Genomic DNA, 20,086 nt, shown 5'->3' with positions numbered 1-20,086 from the left:
GCATATGTCTTGTGGACAGATGAGACCAAGGTAGAGCTTTTTGGTAAAGCTCATCATTCTACTGTTTACAGAAAACGGAATGAGGCCTAAGAAAAGAATACAGTACCTACAGTCAAACATGGTGGAGGTTTTAAGATGTTTTGGGGATGTTTTGCTGCCTCTGGCACTGGATGCCTTGACTGTGTGCAAGGCATCAAGAAATCTGAAGACTACCAAAAGATATTGGGGTGCAATGTAGGGCCCAGTGTCAGAAAGCTGGGTCTGCCTCAGAGGTCATGGGTGTTCCAGCAGGACAATGACCCCAAACATACCTCTAAAAGCATCCAGAAATGGTTGAAGACAAAGCGCTGGAGAGTTCTGAAGTGGCCAACACTGAGTCCAGATCTAAATCCAATTGAACACTTATGGAGAGATCTCAAAATTGCTGTTGGGAGAAGGCGCCCTTCAAATCTAAGAGACCTTGAGCAGTTTGCAAAAGAAGAGTAGTCGGAAATTCCAGTTGAGAGGTGTAACAAGCTTATTGATGGTTATAGGAAGCGCTTGATTTCAGTTATTTTTTCCAAAGGGCGTGCAACCAAATATTAAGTTGATGGTGCCAATAATTTTGTCCAGCCTGGTTTTTGAGTTTTGTGTGAAATTATGTCAGATTTGGCTTTTTTTTCTTTGTTTTTTTGTGTTGTTTCAATGCATATAAAGGAAATAAACATGTGTATACCAAAATATTTGTAATTGCAACAATTTTCTAGGAGAAATTGTGCATTTTCTGGGAAAATTCCAGGGGTGCCGATAATTTCGGCCATGACTGTAGGTCTACGTAAGACCGATTACTTGGTCTTAATTCTTTCTTTGAATAATTCACGTTGAACTCTGTTATAAAATAATTCCTTTCTGCTGTGACAGATATTATGGGACTGAATTGTTTACAGTTGTTAGGGGTAGTGCACATATTTTATCTTGCCTCCTTATGTTTTTTACCTGTTCATTATTGTGTGTTCTAAATTAGCCTGTTATTCTTAATAGCATCTTACATAGTTCCTGGGACTTTTATTCACATAACTTATTTTGTCTCCTACCACATTTGCATGATTGGATTGAAATCTGGTGACTGAAAGGTAAGGATGCATTTTCTGTTTGGTTGTGTGATAGTAGTGATTTTGTCAGAGGAGTTCTCACACATAAAAAATTGAAGTAAATCAACACAATAAAAAGAGAAAAGGTCACTGTGATCTGGTATTTCGAGAGGAAAACATGACCCGGCAGGCTAAAGGGTATGACGGAGGAAGACAATATATATTTTTCTTCTTTGAAAATTACATGTATAAGCTATTTTACAATGTGTGTGAAATCTTAAGATGTGGATCCATGCCCTAACTTTCTTGGTTTTGAAAATGAATGTATTTGGCAAGTTTTTCAGCTTGTATTTTCTGGTGATGCTCTGTGCCCAATAGCCTCCATTATAAAGCACCAGCACTGGCCTTATATTTTTCAAAATGCTTAATTTTATTTTTCATGTGGCAAATGCATTTATATCATGATTGTGAAGAAATAACTGACTTAAAAAATACTGAACCTCTTCTTTAATAAGCACAAATTCCCACTGACATGCTCCAAATTGTTGTGGCCAACCTTCCCATTAGAGTGGAGGCTGTGGCCATCTCCATACTAATGCCCATGGTTTAGGGATTGGATGTCCAACAAGCTCATATGGGTGTGATGGATAGTTGTGCATAAACCTTTGGCCGTATAATGTAAACAGTCTAATGAATGGCAGTTATACATAGTTAATAAAACTGAGCTAAGCTTATAAATATCTAAATGCAAACAAATTGTAATAAAAAATTAACTTTGATAAAAAAATTCATCTGTTTAATGTTGAAAATGTAAATTAATACAAAATGAAAATGATGTCACAAACTGCTTTTTTCAGGCGTTTTCCTGATATCAAAAACAAGTTACAGGTGATATATATCAGGATAATATCTCCTTTCCCAGAAATGGAACGCTTTATTCAGGACACCATTAAGAGGTAAGAATTGTTATGATTCTGACAGCATTCTCACAGTGCTGAATGTGAAAGGGCCCGTTTTTCATTTTCTGCAAATCATATTTTTTTTTATTTGAAGAAAATAACATTGCATACAATCAGGTTGAAGTTTTATACAACTGACTTCATTGTTAAATCACTGTTTTTAACTAAGACCCTAGTTTTCTATTACTACAATTTGTATGAAATTAAATTTTACAAGAATACTTTATATAATAGATTATTAAGGCATTTTTGTAAAGGCCTATGCTGACTAAAGTGTGCAGGCTTTTTTTATTCTGTTCTTACCATTATTTAAGTGCTTCTTACATTATAAAGTTCGAACAAAAACATCAAACATCCTTTTGAAGTTTAAACTTCCAGCACTTCTGTAAGTTGAGTCTTTTTTTTGTCTATAATCTGTAGCATTACTGCTGGGTCTTATTTGTATTTTGCATTTTAGTTAATAAAATATGTTTTGATACCTTTGTTTAATTTAACAGGTCCAGTCATTCCACTTTAAATTACCTTATTTCTCAGTGTAATAATTTTTAAAGTGCCTTTCCTCTTTTTTCAGGGGATACACAAATTGATAGATGATCCTGAAAGTTAGGGAAAAAGGGTGTTTGTCATAGACCACTACCAATTTAGTTGCCATCATCTATGTTTATTGCAACTTATAAAAACAACTGATTTAACATATTCAATTACAGACATACTCCACTTACTGAACCTGCATTATCCAATTTTAGTGTTGCATCCTTCAGTCAACGTAGGAATCAAACCTGAAAAGGACATTGTTCATATTAATAACAAAATATTAATTTAATGTGACTAGTAATTGTTCAGCAACACTTAGATTACATTTAATGAATGGCTTGTTCAGTAGTGGGTGGTTTAGTCTGTATTCAACAAAAAGCCATTTTATGTGGCTTGGTTTATGTATAATATATGTGTTGTTATCAATACACATAAGAATTATTTTACTTAAGTATTTTTTCTGGTATTTGTGGAATTATTAATCACAAAACGGTCTGGTCAATAAGACGTTTATAATGTTAAATGTTTTTGTCCGTGTTCTCTGAATGTTTTTTGTTTTCTAAGTAAGCTGTCGCAAATGCAAACATATCTAATGGCTATGTCATTATGATGAGAGTTGTGCTGGCCACTGTTAAATATGAATCAGGTGGTTTGTGAATATAATACAGTAGTGTTATTATCTTAAGCATACCTGTTGATTTGCCTCTCATCTGTTTTTGCCTATTGATAGTAAGTTATTTCCTGAGACACATCTAAGCCTAGCTCTGCCTTTGTGTTTCAAAAGGCCCCTTGATCTGGCTAATTCCACTTTTACTAAGTCAACCTCCCAAGTTCTGTTACCTCAGACTGTGTGTTTTGAGATGTTATATCATACCATTTCAGTTAATTGCCACACATTATATTTTTGCTATTGATCTTTCTTATTGCCAATTGGTTATTTAACCCACTTTTTGGTCTAATTTTAGACTCCTTCTGGGGATTCTTATGTTTGATTGATGAACTGCACTTTTTCAGTTAGAAAATCCAGATTACATATATAAAACTGTCTTTAAACAATGTGGCTGTGTTATACTCTCACCCATGGTGAGTCTTCCTTATCTAGTGACTTGGTGAATGGTTAACCACAGATGTGAGTCTGAAGGTAAAGTCTGACATGGGGGAGGAATGAGCTCATTGTACTGACGATGACGCACTTTGTGCATTAGGCGTGATCAGTAGCTGTGATGAGCCATGCTTAACATATTCATGAACATCTTGTGCATGTGCTTATCTTCTTTACACATTGCTCAGACTGACAGATTGGAAACATTGTAAAGTTTTCTCCACCAAACAAGTAACTTATCTGTTCATGAATACAAAAGTATAGCACACAAAAGACTATTGCAGTGAAATTTTCTTTGTCCTGTTTTTTTGCAAGTGTACATGTAAAATTCTGTGTAATACTACTCCTATTGCTTAATATGTAAAGCCTCTTTTTGCATTTTTATCAGCTGTGTCATAATATGCAAGACCTTTCCTAATGTATTACCATAAATACAGAGGAAAACAAAGTAGTCAGAATTCAGTAGTAGAAAAAGTGCATCACTGATTCAGCAGCAGTATTTCTTGTGTTTTCTAGTTCATGTATGCACAAGAGTAGTGTGAAGTTAACATTAATCTCAAACTGTCATAAGCCGTACATCTCCATCACAGTAACCAAACTAGACCAGTAAACAAAACATTCTCTTTGCAGCATTGTTTAAAATAGAAATTTCTCTTCTCCTTCACACGGTCCTTTTGTTATTTTTTAAACTTGCAGAGTTCAAATGTCTATTGGTATTTAATTTTCTCATTACTAAACAGGTACTCCTTCCAGATTTTTACTGTTCAAGGAAACATCCGCCAAGCCCTTAGTGATCTTCAATCTGAGCACCCTGAGCTGCAAGCAGTCCTTATGGGAACACGACGGACTGATCCCTACTCACGGACATTAACACCACTATGTCTAACAGACCCAGGCTGGCCAAAATATATGAGAGTGAATCCTTTGCTGGTGAGTTGAAGACATACATGCACAAACCATCCTTCTGTATTATAAAATGAATGACTTAAGGCTACTTTACTACTATAGCTCAACTCGCAATTCTGATTTTTTTTTTTTTTGTATTGATACATGACACTCATCCAGTCTTTTTAAGGAAGTGTGAGCAGCAAAAAAACATGTGATATAAGAACATTTTAGATCGAAATTAAACCTCTTTTGTATGTTATGCTAAAGCAGATATACATGGCTTGAATCTGGCCTTGCATTTAAACTCTTGAATTGAAATTACATAGAAATGTACAATTTCCAAATAATTTTACTAAGCTGTTTATGGAACTTTTGTCATAGCTCTGCATTGAAAATCAAGATCGATTACAGTACTGACTCAGTGTGCGAATGGAAAGTAAGAAAAGTTACTGATAAGAATTTGTGACAAACATTGTAGTGAGTAATCAAGCAAAATGACACCTTTTATTGATAGCCAATATAGTGTTTTTGCTAAATCTTTCCTGATGGGAATGGTATGCCTCTAGTGGGTATTTTTCTGAGCAACTCTTACAGACAGACATTGACAAATAATCAAGTGTCGCCCTCAAAATTCTGCGTTTGTTAAACCGTTGCTTTCCATTAGAAAACATATCCTCCCCCCAATCCTGGCTAATGTCAGGAGGTTTTTTATTTATAGATTTGACACTGATGAGTGGAAAGGAAAAGCCACAATTTTTCATTTTCTAATTGTTCTCCTTGCCATCTTGAGCATATAAATTCACAGACATCCTGTGAGGAAAACGATGTTAGGTGGTGGAGCAACCAGTATGCTGTTGGTACTCAAGGTAATCTAATAAAGTGTATATGTCTGAAGAATTTGTTTTTATTAATTGTGTGCATCTGAGGCACATTCAGTATACAATAGATATCTGTACACACTCATATTTGGATTGTTTGAAAACTTAATTTGAAATGGCAAACAAAGAAAATCAGATATGTGCAAAAATTCAGAATGAACTCACATTTGGTGGCAATACAAACATAGCCTCAAGGGCTTTGTGACACTTCTGCTCTAGAAACATTGTAAATAGTTGTGACTAATGTGGTGTGCACCATCAATGCTATGTTTAATAATGCAGACTACAGACAAATACCATCTCCTTTGATTAAGACAGGTCATTAAGTTTCTTGTTCATTCTCTTTTCCTTCTTCATAGGCAAAAGTATAGCACATATTCTAGAAAGTCCCTCACCTGTGTAAAAAAGTCTTTTCAGAAAGGCTTTCAAATTTGTTTATATAATTAATAGGACCAACCCTTCAATGTGACATTCCTTTTTGTTTTAATTATCCTTGAGATATGTCTAGAACTTGACTGGAGTCCACCTGTGGCAAACTGAGTTGATAATGTTTAGAAAGGCACACTGAACAGAGCTTCAGAGAAGTCCTCTGTTCAGGTGGGAGAACCTATTGGAAGAATGACCATCTACACAGCACTTGATTAATCAGACATTTATGGTAGAGTGGCCCCACATCAGCCAAATTCAGAGATGTCCTTGGAGAAAACCTGCTCCAGAGTGCCTGTGACTTCAGACAGGGTGATGGTTCACCTTTCACCCAAGACAGCACTTAAGTGACTTTGAGACAAGTCTCTTAACTGAACTTGAGTAGCCCACCCCACACCTAAACCCTATTGAACATCTGATGAGAGACCTGAGGATAGCAGTTTACAGATGCTTCATATCCAGTCTAACAGAGCTTGAAAGGATCTGCCAGGAAAAATTGGATAAACTGCCAAAATCCATGTGTACAAAGCTTGTAGAGACTTACTCAGGTAGACTTAAAGCTGTAATTGCTATCACAGGGGCTTCTGCAAACTACTGAATTACAAATCTGAGTACTTATATGAATAACAAATTTTAGTTTTTCATTTTTAATAATTTTACAAACCTTTCTGAAAAAATGCTGTTACATGTATGACCCTGAATGCAACAAGGTTTATGTCTTAGATGTTTTTCATTCAGTAATGTTTTTTAATAATAGCCAGTGATACTGTGTATTCCATGTTCCATATTTAACAATTGTTGAGCATTTGTAGTGTGTTTGGTAGTGTGTATGTATGTTGGACAGTAGAATATTATATGGTTTTCACCCATGTTTAAAATTGGTATTACATTTATTATTTACAGTATGTAGCCATGTTTGATTGTTACGTCCTTTATGTCGTTATTTCTTGGACCTTGCTAACAAATTAGATTTCCTTATTGCGGTGCTTTAGTTGAATTGAGGTATAGTTTGTGACAAGTTTCAGTACGTGACAAAAAGTGTTATAATCATCAGATGTCCTTAAAGAGTTTATCAAGAAATAACATTCTTAAACTCAATTAATTGAGATTCACATCATGTGCCAGTGTAGAAACCATCCCTGCATGGATTGCAAGTTTAGACTTTGATAATCATAGGACAGAGATCTTATAAACCAAGCCACAGTGATTACAAGTGGCATCCATTTAATTTTACTGCAGTCTCTTAAGAAAATAAAATGCACACCAATTTATTCTGATTTGTAATAGCACAAGGGGTAAATGGTAATGATAGCCAAATGTCCCACAGCTGCTGCACTCTGCACAACAACAAATATATGCAAACATTGAAGAGAGTAGAAGCAATAATTACATGTAGTACTTTACATAGTGTGCTAGACTGGCAGTTGGATTTTCTTTTTTTTCTTTTTTTAGGACTGGACATATCATGACATTTGGGAATTCTTACGGACCTTATATGTGCCATATTGTATCTTATACGATAAAGGGTAAGGATGAACTTTTATCTCTCCAGTCTTCAGAATCTCTTATTAAATATTTTCTTATTAAAAGAAAAATCCTACTTTGGTTTTAAATTAAGAGACCAGCAATCAAAATCTAATGAATGCTTTGCAATGAGAGTACATGACATCTTTGTGCCATTCTGACTTGGAATATAAGTTTGCCGGAAGCAAGTTATTCATAAATTATGGATTTATTAAAAAAAGGAATCTGTACTGTGAGAACACAAGTTATGTAATAAATAAACAGGAAATGAGAAACAATACTGCCTTTCTGGCCCAGTCTAGATGTGTCTAGAAACCATGTTTAAAAGGTGGGGAGGCTCATTCACTTGCCCACCAACCAAAAGCATAGCTCCACAGACACAAAAAGACAATCTAACAATCACATGTTTGTAGCTGCATTACCTCCCTGTCTTTTGAGCCCTTGTCCAGCTTACCTCCCAACTCTAAACGCAATGTGGTTAGCTATCTCACATAACGGTCAGATGTATTGTTAACAAACCAACACAGAGTAAATAGTTGTTTGCTTGTACGCAGGTTTGCAGGTAAAGTAAATACACTCCAGAATTGTCTAAGCAGTACATTGCTGCAGTGCCTCTTAAAACATTATCTGTTTTGTTGTATCTAATGATGATTGATTTCTATCTATCAATTCATTTTCTGAAGATGCTTGTTCATTAGTTTATCCCATCATGATTCATGCCATACCTCACTCTTCCAGGGACTCATTTAGTGGAAATAAAAAAAACAAACTGCTGTTATCCATTTACTAGCTCAGTAGTACAAGGTAACAAAAGCTTAATGATTGATTTATACATTGTGATGTCAGAGTACACAGACAGACACATAACACATACCTAGACCACCACAGCTACAGGCATTTGAGAAGTGATTCTGCTTGCTACTGTATCTTTCTGTCATGTTCAGTATTGCATCACTATGTGGTATAACCTCAGCAAACGGACTTTAGATACAGGTGCTGGTCATAAAATTAGAATGTCATGACAAAGTTGATTTATTTCAGTAATTCCATTCAAAAAGTGAAACTTGTATATTAGATTCATTCATTACACACAGACTGATGTATTTCAAATGTTTATTTCTTTTAATTTTGATGATTATAACTGACAACTAATGAAAGTCCCAAATTCAGTATCTTGGAAAATTAGAATATCAATTAAGACCAATGCAAAAAAAGGATTTTTAGAAATGTTGGCCAACTGAAAGGTATGAACATGAAAAGTATGAGCATGTACAGCACTCAATATTTAGTTGGGGCTCCTTTGGCCTGGATTACTGCAGCAATGCGGCGTGGCATGGAGTCGATCAGTCTGTGGCACTGCTCAGGTGTTATGAGAGCCCATGTTGCTCTGATAGTGGCCTTCAGCTCTTCTGAATTGTTGGGTCTGGCGTATTGCATCTTCCTCTTCACAATACCCCATAGATTTTCTATGGGGTTAAGGTCAGGCGAGTTTGCTGGCCAATCAAGAACAGGGATACCATGGTCCTTAAACCAGGTACTGGTAGCTTTGGCACTGTGTGCAGGTGCCAGGTCCTGTTGGAAAATGAAATCTGCATCTCCATAAAGTTCGTCAGCAGCAGGAAGCATGAAGTGCTCTAAAACTTCCTGGTAGACGGCTGCGTTGACCTTGGACCTCAGAAAACACAATGGACCAACACCAGCAGATGACATGGCACCCCAAACCATCACTGACTGTGGAAACTTTACACTGGACCTCAAGCAACGTGGATTCTGTGCCTCTCCTCTCTTCCTCCAGACTCTGGGACCTTGATTTCCAAAGGAAATGCAAAATTTACTTTCATCAGAGAACATAACTTTGGACCACTCAGCAGCAGTTTTGTCTTTAGCCCAGGCGAGACGCTTCTGACGCTGTCTCTTGTTCAAGAGTGGCTTGACACAAGGAATGCGACAGCTGAAACCCATGTCTTGCATATGTCTGTGCGTGGTGGTTCTTGAAGCACTGACTCCAGCTGCAGTCCACTCTTTGTGAATCTCCCCCACAGTTTTGAATGGGTTTTGTTTCACAATCCTCTCCAGGGTGCGGTTATCCCTATTGCTTGTACACTTTTTTCTACCACATCTTGTCCTTCCCTTCGCCTCTCTATTAATGTGCTTGGACACAGAGCTCTGTGAACAGCCAGCCTCTTTAGCAATGACCTTTTGTGTCTTGCCCTCCTTGTGCAAGGTGTCAATGGTCGTCTTTTGGACAACTGTCAAGTCAGCAGTCTTCCCCATGATTGTGTAGCCTACAGAACTAGACTGAGAGACCATTTAAAGGCTTTTGCAGGTGTTTTGAGTTAATTAGCTGATTAGAGTGTGGCACCAGGTGTCTTCAATATTGAACCTTTTCACAATATTCTAATTTTCCGAGATACTGAATTTGGGACTTTCATTAGTTGTCAGTTATAATCATCAAAATAAAAAAAATAAACATTTGAAATACATCAGTCTGTGTGTAATCAATTAATCTAATATACAAGTTTCACTTTTTGAATTGAATTAATGAAATAAATCAACTTTGTCATGATATTCTAATTTTATGACCAGCACCTGCAAGCATTGTAGTCTATGGGCCTAGTATATGTAAAAATGCTGCAGCTATTCTGGCTTGGCTTGTTTGCGTTTCCATTTAGACAGTAATGTTAACTTCCTGGCAGCACGGTGGCGCAGTGGGTAGTGCTGCTTCGTCGCAATTAGGAGACCTCGGTTCGCTTCCCGGGTCCTCCCTGCGTGGAGTTTGCATGTTCTCCCCATGTCTGCGTGGGTTTCCTCCCACAGTCCAAAGACATGCAGGTTAGGTGCATTAGCGACTGTAAAATTGTCCCTAGTGTGTGCTTTATGTGTATGTGTGTGTGTGCCCTGCCTGGGGCTTGTTTCCTGCCTTGCGCTCTGTGTTGGCTGGGATTGGCTCCAGCAGACCCCCGTGACCCTGTAGCTAGGATATAGCGGGATGGATGGGTGGATGTTAACTTCCTTTAGTTACTCATTTAGACATTCAGTCAGAGGTGCTGTGCTTTACTGATGTTGTTAGGTAGATTTGTTGATTCTGGTGTTTTGAGCACTGAAATCTACATTTGCTGTGGCTGTTTGTTATCAGCTGTTTTAACAGCAGTTTGTATTTTCACAATCATAGCAGGTAATTCTTTCAAACTCACAGTGACTCCTACATAATCGTTGTAACAGCAAACAACAGAGAGCACGCACTGTACCTGTGACACTTAACCCTTCACGTTTACCACTCATCCATGGATATCTTTGTTTGTGAATGTATAATTTGATGCTTCAGAAACATTTTTGCTTGCAAAAGGTTGTTTATTTTTAACATTTGCAATGTGGTCTCTGCACTTGTGACACATATATGTTTAATAGGTGTTTTGGGATACTTTTTGAATGTTCATCATCATCAGAAGCTTGCTGTCTGTTGGATCAGGTTAACAAGAGCCTGCTTCTCTTTCCAGTTTAAAATTACTTGCTCTACGTGTAGCACCACCTTCATGAGGCTTTGGATTGGTTTAGGAATGTGACACACAGTGAGTCATCTAATTGTTTTCACCCACTTTTAACAAAATTTACTCGTTGTCTCCAGACATTTGGCTTCAGCGAGACAAGGTCATTTTGAGCAGTTATTGTTCTAAAATTTTAATAGCTGTGATGTGCTGTGCTTCATAAATAAACATGATCAGACACTGAAGATGCATTTTAATGGCTGGTATGAACATCCATCCATCATCCAACCCACTATATCCTAACACAGGGTCACGGCGGTCTGCTGAAGCCAATCCTAGCCAACACAGGGCGCAAAGCAGGAACGTCCCGGGCAGGGCACCCACACACCAAGCACACACTAGGGACAATTTAGAATCACCGGTGTACCTAACCTGCATGTCTTTAGAATGTGGGAGTAAACCGGAGGACCCCACGCAGACTCAGGAAGAACATGCAAACTCCACACAGAGAGGACCCAGGAAGCGAATCCAGGTCTCCTTACTTAGAGGCAGCAGCGCTACCACTGCGTCACCGTGCCGCCCTGGCGTGAACATGTTTTGTTTAAATTTTATACTAACGAAATTATAAATGTAATGGGGGCGGGGTGCATTAAAAATGTCCATGTGCAGGATCTTTGTACCCTTGGCTCTGGCAAATTGCAGTATTTGTATGATCCATTCTGTTATGTGAGCCTAAAAAACTGTTCTGAAAATATTTTGTAGGGCAGCCACCTTGTGACATATTGTTTGGCAATATTTTATTCACAATTAGCTTTAGTGCAACATGACTCTTCCTATTTTTTTATTGTCATTACCAGCTGTGCAAGGAAATGCATTATGATGCACTAATAATTACTGTAGTATTTGCCAATAACATGTTATAAAATAGATGTTTTAACAATCTCAATAATTCAATGAGTTAAGACTTATAATAAACAATAAGAAATATAAATTTTTCACTGTAGACACTGAATATTTTAGGATGGTATTATAGCTGTAGTGTTGGAAAATTGATGGTTTTAGTTTGTTGTTATAAAACTTTGTGATAGAGATCAACATCTTAGTTAAAGAAAGAAACTTATCCTCAATCGGGACAAGTTTGATAAAACCTTTGGGTCAATAATGAGGTGGGAGTAAAAAGGTTGTCTGCATCATTTATTACTCTTCAGCTAATGCTTGAACAGGGAGCATTCTTCACAGTATAATGAGAATGGTTGGGAAAACAAAGGATAGAGGTTCATTTTATAAACTTTAGAATTTACATACAGTGTCAATTAGTGCATTCATTTTATTGTGGTTGGCTCGTTGGTTTACACTCAAATGACTTATATAAAACAAAAGTATTTTCTGGTTCTTCTTATACCCTTTGTGCTGAGCCATCACCCTTGGAATTTCTGTGTATGTAACAACAGTCCATTCTGGTTTTTCATAGGACATCTGCTGACTTCTTAATCATCTCTTAGTTATCTTTCAGTTCAATTTGTTTTTCACTTGACCTTTATCTGGTTTCCTGATATGCCTGAACAGGTTTCTGACATATTAACACTTTATGCTATTTCTTTAAGATGAATTCTATATTTTAATATGGAAAACATATCAAAACATCTTCTACAGTGGTGTGAAAAACTATTTGCCCCCTTCCTGATTTCTTATTCTTTTGCATGTTTGTCACACAAAATGTTTCTGATCATCAAACACATTTAACCATTAGTCAAATATAACACAAGTAAACACAAAATGCAGTTTTTAAATAATGTTTTTTTATTATTTAGGGAGAAAAAAAAATCCAAATCTACATGGCCCTGTGTGAACCTAATAACTGCAATCAAGCGTTTGTGATAACTTGCAATGAGTCTTTTACAGCGCTCTGGAGGAATTTTGGCCCACTCATCTTTGCAGAATTGTTGTAATTCAGCTTTATTTGAGGGTTTTCTAGCATGAACCGCCTTTTTAAGGTCATGCCATAGCATCTCAATTGGATTCAGGTCAGGACTTTGACTAGGCCACTCCAAAGTCTTCATTTTGTTTTTCTTCAGCCATTCAGAGGTGGATTTGCTGGTGTGTTTTGGGTCATTGTCCTGTTGCAGCACCCAAGATTGCTTCAGCTTGAGTTGACGAACAGATGGCCGGACATTCTCCTTCAGGATTTTTTGGTAGGCAGTAGAATTCATGGTTCCATCTATCACAGCAAGCCTTCCAGGTCCTGAAGCAGCAAAACAACCCCAGACCATCACACTACCACCACCATATTTTACTGTTGGTATGATGTTCTTTTTCTGAAATGCTGTGTTCCTTTTACGCCAGATGTAACGGGACATTTGCCTTCCAAAAAGTTCAACTTTTGTCTCATCAGTCCACAAGGTATTTTCCCAAAAGTCTTGGCAATCATTGAGATGTTTCTTAGCAAAATTGAGACGAGCCCTAATGTTCTTTTGCTTAACAGTGGTTTTGCGTCTTGGAAATCTGCCATGCAGGCCGTTTTTGCCCAGTCTCTTTCTTATGGTGGTCGTGAACACTGACCTTAATTGAGGCAAGTGAGGCCTGCAGTTCTTTAGACGTTGTCCTGGGGTCTTTTGTGACCTCTCGGATGAGTCGTCTCTGCGCTCTTGGGGTAATTTTGGTCGGCCGGCCACTCCTGGGAAGGTTCACCACTGTTCCATGTTTTTGCCATTTGTGGATAATGGCTCTCACTGTGGTTCGCTGGAGTCCCAAAGCTTTAGAAATGGCTTTATAACCTTTACCAGACAGATAGATCTCAATTACTTCTGTTCTCATTTGTTCCTGAATTTCTTTGGATCTTGGCATGATGTCTAGCTTTTGAGGTGCTTTTGGTCTACTTCTCTGTGTCAGGCAGCTCCTATTTAAGTGATTTCTTGATTGAAACGGGTGTGGCAGTAATCAGGCCTGGGGATGGCTACGGAAATTGAACTCAGGTGTGATACACCACAGTTAGGTTATTTTTTAACAAGAGGGCAATTACTTTTTCACACAGGGATAGGTTTGGATTTTTTTTCTCCCTAAATAATAAAAATCATCATTTAAAAACTGCATTTTGTGTTTACTCGTGTTATATTTGACTAATGGTTAAATGTGTTTGATGATCAGAAACATTTTGTGTGACAAACATGCAAAAGAATAAGAAATCAGGAAGGGGGCAAATAGTTTTTCACACCACTGTAAATGACTATGTGACACCTAAGTGCATTTTTCTTCTACAACTTGCATGCCTTGAATATCAAATTCAAAAAAGAATGGCTTTAGTGGATGCATGCTATGTTCAGATCCTGATGCATATGTTTAGTAATGTATAAAATACCTCTTTTTAAGTTTGTATTTTGTATTGTTTTTAAAATTATCTTGTTATTAAAAAATATCACATTGCCATTTTTACAACATTTGATAAAGTCTTATTGCACAACAACTGATGTTTTTGTTTGCTAGAACAATTCATCTACAGCTGATGGGCAGCTGGAGCCTATCGTGACATCATGCAAAAAGGCAGAAAACAGCCCAGTAATAAAACACACCACACTGAGCAGCTTAGAGTAGCCAGTGAATTCTAATATTATAGTAAAATTAGTTTGTGCAATTGTGCACCTGCAATTCCCTGTTTCAGCTTCAAGGAACCGGCAGGTAAACGGTGTATAGCTCATGATGTGAGGAATCAGCATTATATTCTGAGTTGACTGTGCCTGTCAGTACCTGATCTGCACTAAGTAGCTGCTGTCATAGCACGTTTAATCCAGACTTTGAAGTTACAATGTACATTAAATCTAATAAACGCTTTGGCAAATTTTGCCGATAAGTAGTGGAAAGACCTGCAAAGGAGAAAAACTGTGCCCACATGGGCAATATGTGAAAATTTCACTTAACAACACATTTTGCAATTCAACCCCAAGACCTTGTATCCAAGTGATAGCAGTGCAGTGGTTTACACAGCTTTGTTTCTCCTAAACCCTTAATTACTATGATTTAAAAATAAAAAGGTTATTTTTACTGCATGTGCTTTAATTCCTGTGCTGTGACTCTTTATTAAAAGATTAAAGTCTACACTATCATTTGTTTAAACTAGAACTAATAAAGATGAATGAGTTTAAATGTTTCTTTATCAATTATTATGGCTGTTATGAAGCAAAATTCTGATACCACAGGAAGTTTTTTTTCCCTCTTCCAAATTTTGGTGTTTATTGTACTATTGTATTGTATTGAGGATTACTGTGTTCTGTTCTGTGTATTGTATTGTATTTACCCCCATTTTTTGACAACCACTGCAAGCCCAGTTTACCTGGAAAGGGGGTTATCTCTGAATTGCCTATCCCAAGTTTTCTTCCATTTTTTTTTGTCTTCGTAGGGAGTCAATGCTGGGGCTGTCATAAGGCAGGACCTTGGGCTTTACAAAAATAAATTGTATAATTGTATTGTATTGATGTTGACTGAAACGGCCGAATTATTAATTGTTCAGTAGAGCATATTGATGCAGTAAATGTTACTGCAGCGTCACACAGTTAGAGCTAACCCGGTCTCCGTCTTTATGGCTCTGTGTGTTTCTTGCTTTTATTTTGAAGTTTCGCCCACATCTTGGAGATGTACAAATTAAGTAGTTTGACAAATCCAAATTGGCCACATGTGAATGAGTGTGACCTGCAATGGACCAAGTACAGTTGTTTCTGCCGTACACCCAGATTCCAGAATAGACTTTGACCCCACCAGCCTAGAAATTTAATTTAGTCTGAAAATTTTGTGAATGTTAGATCAAATTAAATAATCAGTCTGACATTTCATAATAATAAAGTATTCAATTATATAATTTATGGTATCTTTCCGTACAAACCACCAATCATTTTTTTTTTTTTAAACCTCATAAATTATCTGAGTTATTCTAGTGACCTGTTTTTGTTTGTTGCTGATTAAAGAAATGTAATGATTTTGTTTTTTTCTAGATACACTTCCCTGGGTAGCATGGACAACACCTTGAAGAATCCAGCTCTGCAGTTTTTTGATGAGAAAGGTGTTGTGCGTTATAGGCCAGCCCATGAACTGCAGAATGAGGAAGAAGAACGAACCTCCAGAAAGTAGTATGAGTACCCTGCCATTGGATTATAATGCCAGTTAATAGATCAGCACATCCTCTATACAGAAGTGGGAAATGTGCTTAAAGAGTGTTATGGTCACATTTTAGTTGGAAACATGTCAAAGAGTGTATGTATTTCTTGAGATTCAAAAACACTAATTGCAGCAGACATGGTTGATGCATAAGAAATCAATATTAATGTGTCTTCTGCAAAAGTAATCAGATATAGTTATTTATTTAACAAATGTTGCCAGAGTATTAAGGATCCCCAGCAGCAATGCTTCACCTGTTTTGATGACAAGGAGGAAAAATGTTTTCAACAGCTGCCTGTCTTTGTTGTAGACAAGTATTCTTGACTTGAAGAGGCCAAACAACATACGCAGTGTGGGTACAGTTAAGAAGGCACAATGGTACTTAATCCTCGAGGGTTGTCAGCTGCAGTTTTCTTCTCTGAAGAGACAACAGCTGTCCTTACTGCTATACCTCCAGAAAAGGACTTTTATTGGACACAATTGAAAGATTTCGATTGGAAGGTATCACCTTTAAATCCATGCATTCCAATTTAAAATAATGCTTACATCGGTAAATATCAATTAGCAAAACAATAAAAATATTATATTATTAAATGACTATAAATGTAATTAATATTATATGAATATTTGATTATGTTAATTGTATTATACATACACATATATATGGTTATGATTCAGGGGCTTTTCCTTTTTGCATTGTTTTCAGATGAAGAGTACTGAAAAAACAGATTAATAAAGATAAGTGTTTACACTTTCCAGTGTTTTTATAACTTTTATTAAAGTTATTGAAAGGATCTCCTTTAGTTATATTTACACAACAGATATGACAGCAGAAATTTATCTTATATCTTCAGTTCTGCTGGTGTGCGTAAACTGAGAGAAAGTTAGGATAAAAAACACATGTAAAAAGATAAGGGTTTTGATGTTGACAGGCCATTTACATTCACCCTGGACTGGAAATAGATATATAGTAACCCCTTTCTTCTATAACAGTATTGGATCAAGAGTTGTAATTTACAAAGTGCAATTTGTACTTTAAATTGTGGCACATGATTTCTAGGTTTCTATTAGTAAGAGTTTCTTGAAAAAGCTCTTTGTTAACAGTCAGGCCTGGTCCTGAAGAGATACTTTTTCTGCTGCTCTTTATTTTGTTGTCATTGTTCTTATCTTACATTTCCTTTCTGTTATTCAAGCGAGCTTGCTCACTACTAAACTTTATGTCCTTTCTAATAGTGCCACCCTACGGTGCTACCCTGCTATTGGAATATTACATATAAGCAAGTACTTGTATTGTTAACACTGTATGTGTATTAAACAAGGGTGAAGAATGGACAGGCAAAGTAATATGTAACCATCTACCCAGTTTAAGACTTTGTTAATTGGTGAATTGTGCCAGTGTACCTATTTTCAGCCCAACAAAGCTCGCCAATCCTATCAGCTTAATTCTTCTAAAAAAACATCAAGTCGAGTTTTGAAGTCCCTAAAGTCATATTTCAAGTGACTATGGTTCTCTGTGTAGACAAAAACTTCCTAATGTTTGTGCGAAATTTACCCTTAAAAATTTTCCAACTGTGGCCCTGTGTTCTTGATGAACTCATTTTAATGTCACAGTCTCAATCCACTGGACTAATTCCCTTCATGATTGTAAACACTTCAGTCATGTCACCTCATTTTGCTTAAACTGAGAAGGCTCAGCTCCTTTAATCTTTCTTCATAATTCATCTCTTGTAGTCCTGATCTCAGCCTAGTCGCTATCTTCTCTGGACCTTTTCATATGCTGCTATGTCCTTCTTGTAGCCTGGAGACCACAACTGCACACAGTACTCCAGATGAGGCCTCAGCAGTGTGCTTGAAAGCTTAATCATAACCTCCCTGGACTTGTACTCTACACACCGTGCTATATAACTGAACATTCTGTTTGCCTTGTTAATGGCTTCTGAACACTGCAAGTTGATAACGTACAGTCCACTATGACTTTTAAATACTTCTCATAAGGTGTACCCTCGATTTTCAGACCTCTCATTGTGTATTCAAACTTAACATTTTTACTTCCTATGTGTAGTGTCTTACATATACTTACATTAAATTTCATCTGTCATAAATCTCCCCAAACCTGTATGCAGTCCAAGTCCTTCTGTAATGAATATGTAGCAGATTCCAAATTATCGGCCCATCCACCTATCTTGGTATCATCTGCAAACCTAACCAGCTTGTTACTTATATTTATATCCAAATCATTGATATGTATTATAAACAGCTGTGGCCCCAGCACTGACCCTGTGGAACACCACTCTTAATATCAATTGCTGTCTGCATTGGGAGGTCTATAACATATTCCTACAATAAGGCCTCTTTCCCTAATGCTTTCCAGGCGAAGCCACATGTCCTCACTAAGATGGGGCTCATGGTCAAACTGAAGAGGACTCACATTTAAATTCTGTTTGACATAAACAGCAACCCCTGTCGCTCCTTCCTAAAAATTGTGTATCCCTCTATGTTATACTCATCCCCATCTTTGTTATTTAGCCTGGTTTACATTATTGCTATAATATCATAATCATGCTCTACTACAGGGTTCTTCAATCACAGTCTTGGAGGGCCACAGTTGCTACAGGCTTTCATTCCACTAGTGTCCTAATTAGAACTCAGTCCTTGCTGATAATGAAAGTTGGTGTTTAACTCTATGCCTTGTTAGTGCCTTTATTCATCAAAGACAAATTTTAGTTACTTTGTAGATCAGAGGTTCTTGATTACAGTCCTGGAGGTCTGCTATGGCTGCAGGTTTTCACTTTAACCAATTTCTTAATTAGAAATCTTTTATTTACTACTAAAGCAATATGTTTTTTGGGCTTAATTTTAGTTCTCTTGCTTGTTACCATTCAGAACCCTTAATTGTCAATTTTAGATTTTAGCAGCTGGATTTAAGTTTTAATTGTTGCCTGCGCTTGCCATGAAGTATCAGTGATAAAAAAAACTGTTTAGAAATGAATGAGAGGGGAATTTGAAGGACCATTAAGTTTAAATCTATTCTGGTCCACAAAACACATCGATGATGTTCTCACAGAAGATTACTCTACAGTGCAATTAAAATTGCTCTTGGATGAATGCAAGCATTAACAAGCTAAATAGTTCAATAACAAGTTTCATTATCAGCATGGACTGCTTTCTAATTAGGAAACTAGTTGGAATAAAAACCTGTGGCCCTCCAGGACTGTGATTGAGGACCCCTGCTGTACTACATACAGCTCTAACTCACTTGTCTTATTTTTGATACTTCTAGCATTAAGGCAAGCTATTTTTAATGTGTTACTCTTTTTATATTTAAATGTTGGGTTAGAATTTACAGTACTACGCATTTTTATTTCTACACTATTGTTTATTCCTCCATGTATAGTTCTAAACCTGGCCTTTCCTAAACTCCCTAAACCATTCCCTAGTTTAAACAATCCTCGACTTATCTACTCATACACCTCAACCAATCCATTGGTGCACCTCCAGTTCAGATGTAACCTGTCTTGGCGGTCCCATCTGCTCCAAAAGGAGTCCCCAATCCCCCATAAACCTATATCCTTTTACCCTACGCCAAAATTTGAGCCACACGTTAAGTCTTCTGAACTTCTCAATCTTACCTGGACTGGCCCGTGGCACAGGCAGAACTTTGGAGAATACTACCTTGTCAGTTCTGTTCCTCTGCCTGGCACTGAACACTTTTGGCACCAATATGACATTTAAATTTTAAAAATGACTGAAACATTGTTAAATATAAATACGTAGTGTCACAGGTAATGTATGGTAGTACATCGCTTCATAAAATACTCCATTTATGATTATGTTAGGGGCTCAAATCCTTGGCATTGCTCTTCCTCAAGCACGCTTCATAAAAATGACTATGGGAGAAGTAAGCACCCACCTAATAATTATGGTGAAACGGACATCTGGAAGAAATGGTTGGACTGTGTTAAAGGAATGTGGGGAAGAAGTAATAATTTTCCTTAATAGTATTTATAATCGTCACCTCTGCTACATTTTGGTGGGTTTACTAGTAAACGATTTTTAGAGAGCAGAAAGTGGATTGTAC

General features: G+C 37.0%; 1 protein-coding gene across 4 annotated transcripts in view; it reads left to right on the top strand.

Annotated features, from left to right (window-relative positions):
* Nucleotides 1-16,595, top strand: part of flad1 (flavin adenine dinucleotide synthetase 1) — a 45,805-nt gene extending 29,210 nt beyond the window's left edge. For 3 of the 4 annotated variants that reach the window (XM_039752090.1, XM_039752080.1, XM_039752099.1), the window contains exons 5-8: nucleotides 1,928-2,026; nucleotides 4,406-4,595; nucleotides 7,310-7,383; nucleotides 15,846-16,595. In XM_039752090.1, the coding sequence (XP_039608024.1) occupies nucleotides 1,928-2,026; nucleotides 4,406-4,595; nucleotides 7,310-7,383; nucleotides 15,846-15,981 (499 nt within the window). In that variant the 3' untranslated portion in view covers nucleotides 15,982-16,595. The remainder of the gene's footprint in view (nucleotides 1-1,927; nucleotides 2,027-4,405; nucleotides 4,596-7,309; nucleotides 7,384-15,845) is intronic. The other variant, XM_039752100.1, reaches the window with a different exon arrangement.
* Nucleotides 16,596-20,086: the final 3,491 nt, after the last annotated feature.

This window comes from Polypterus senegalus, chromosome 1 (assembly GCF_016835505.1).
Source record: "Polypterus senegalus isolate Bchr_013 chromosome 1, ASM1683550v1, whole genome shotgun sequence".
NCBI lineage: Eukaryota > Metazoa > Chordata > Cladistia > Polypteriformes > Polypteridae > Polypterus > Polypterus senegalus.
Note: the sequence above shows the minus strand (reverse complement) of the source record. Positions and strands in the feature narration are given on the sequence as shown.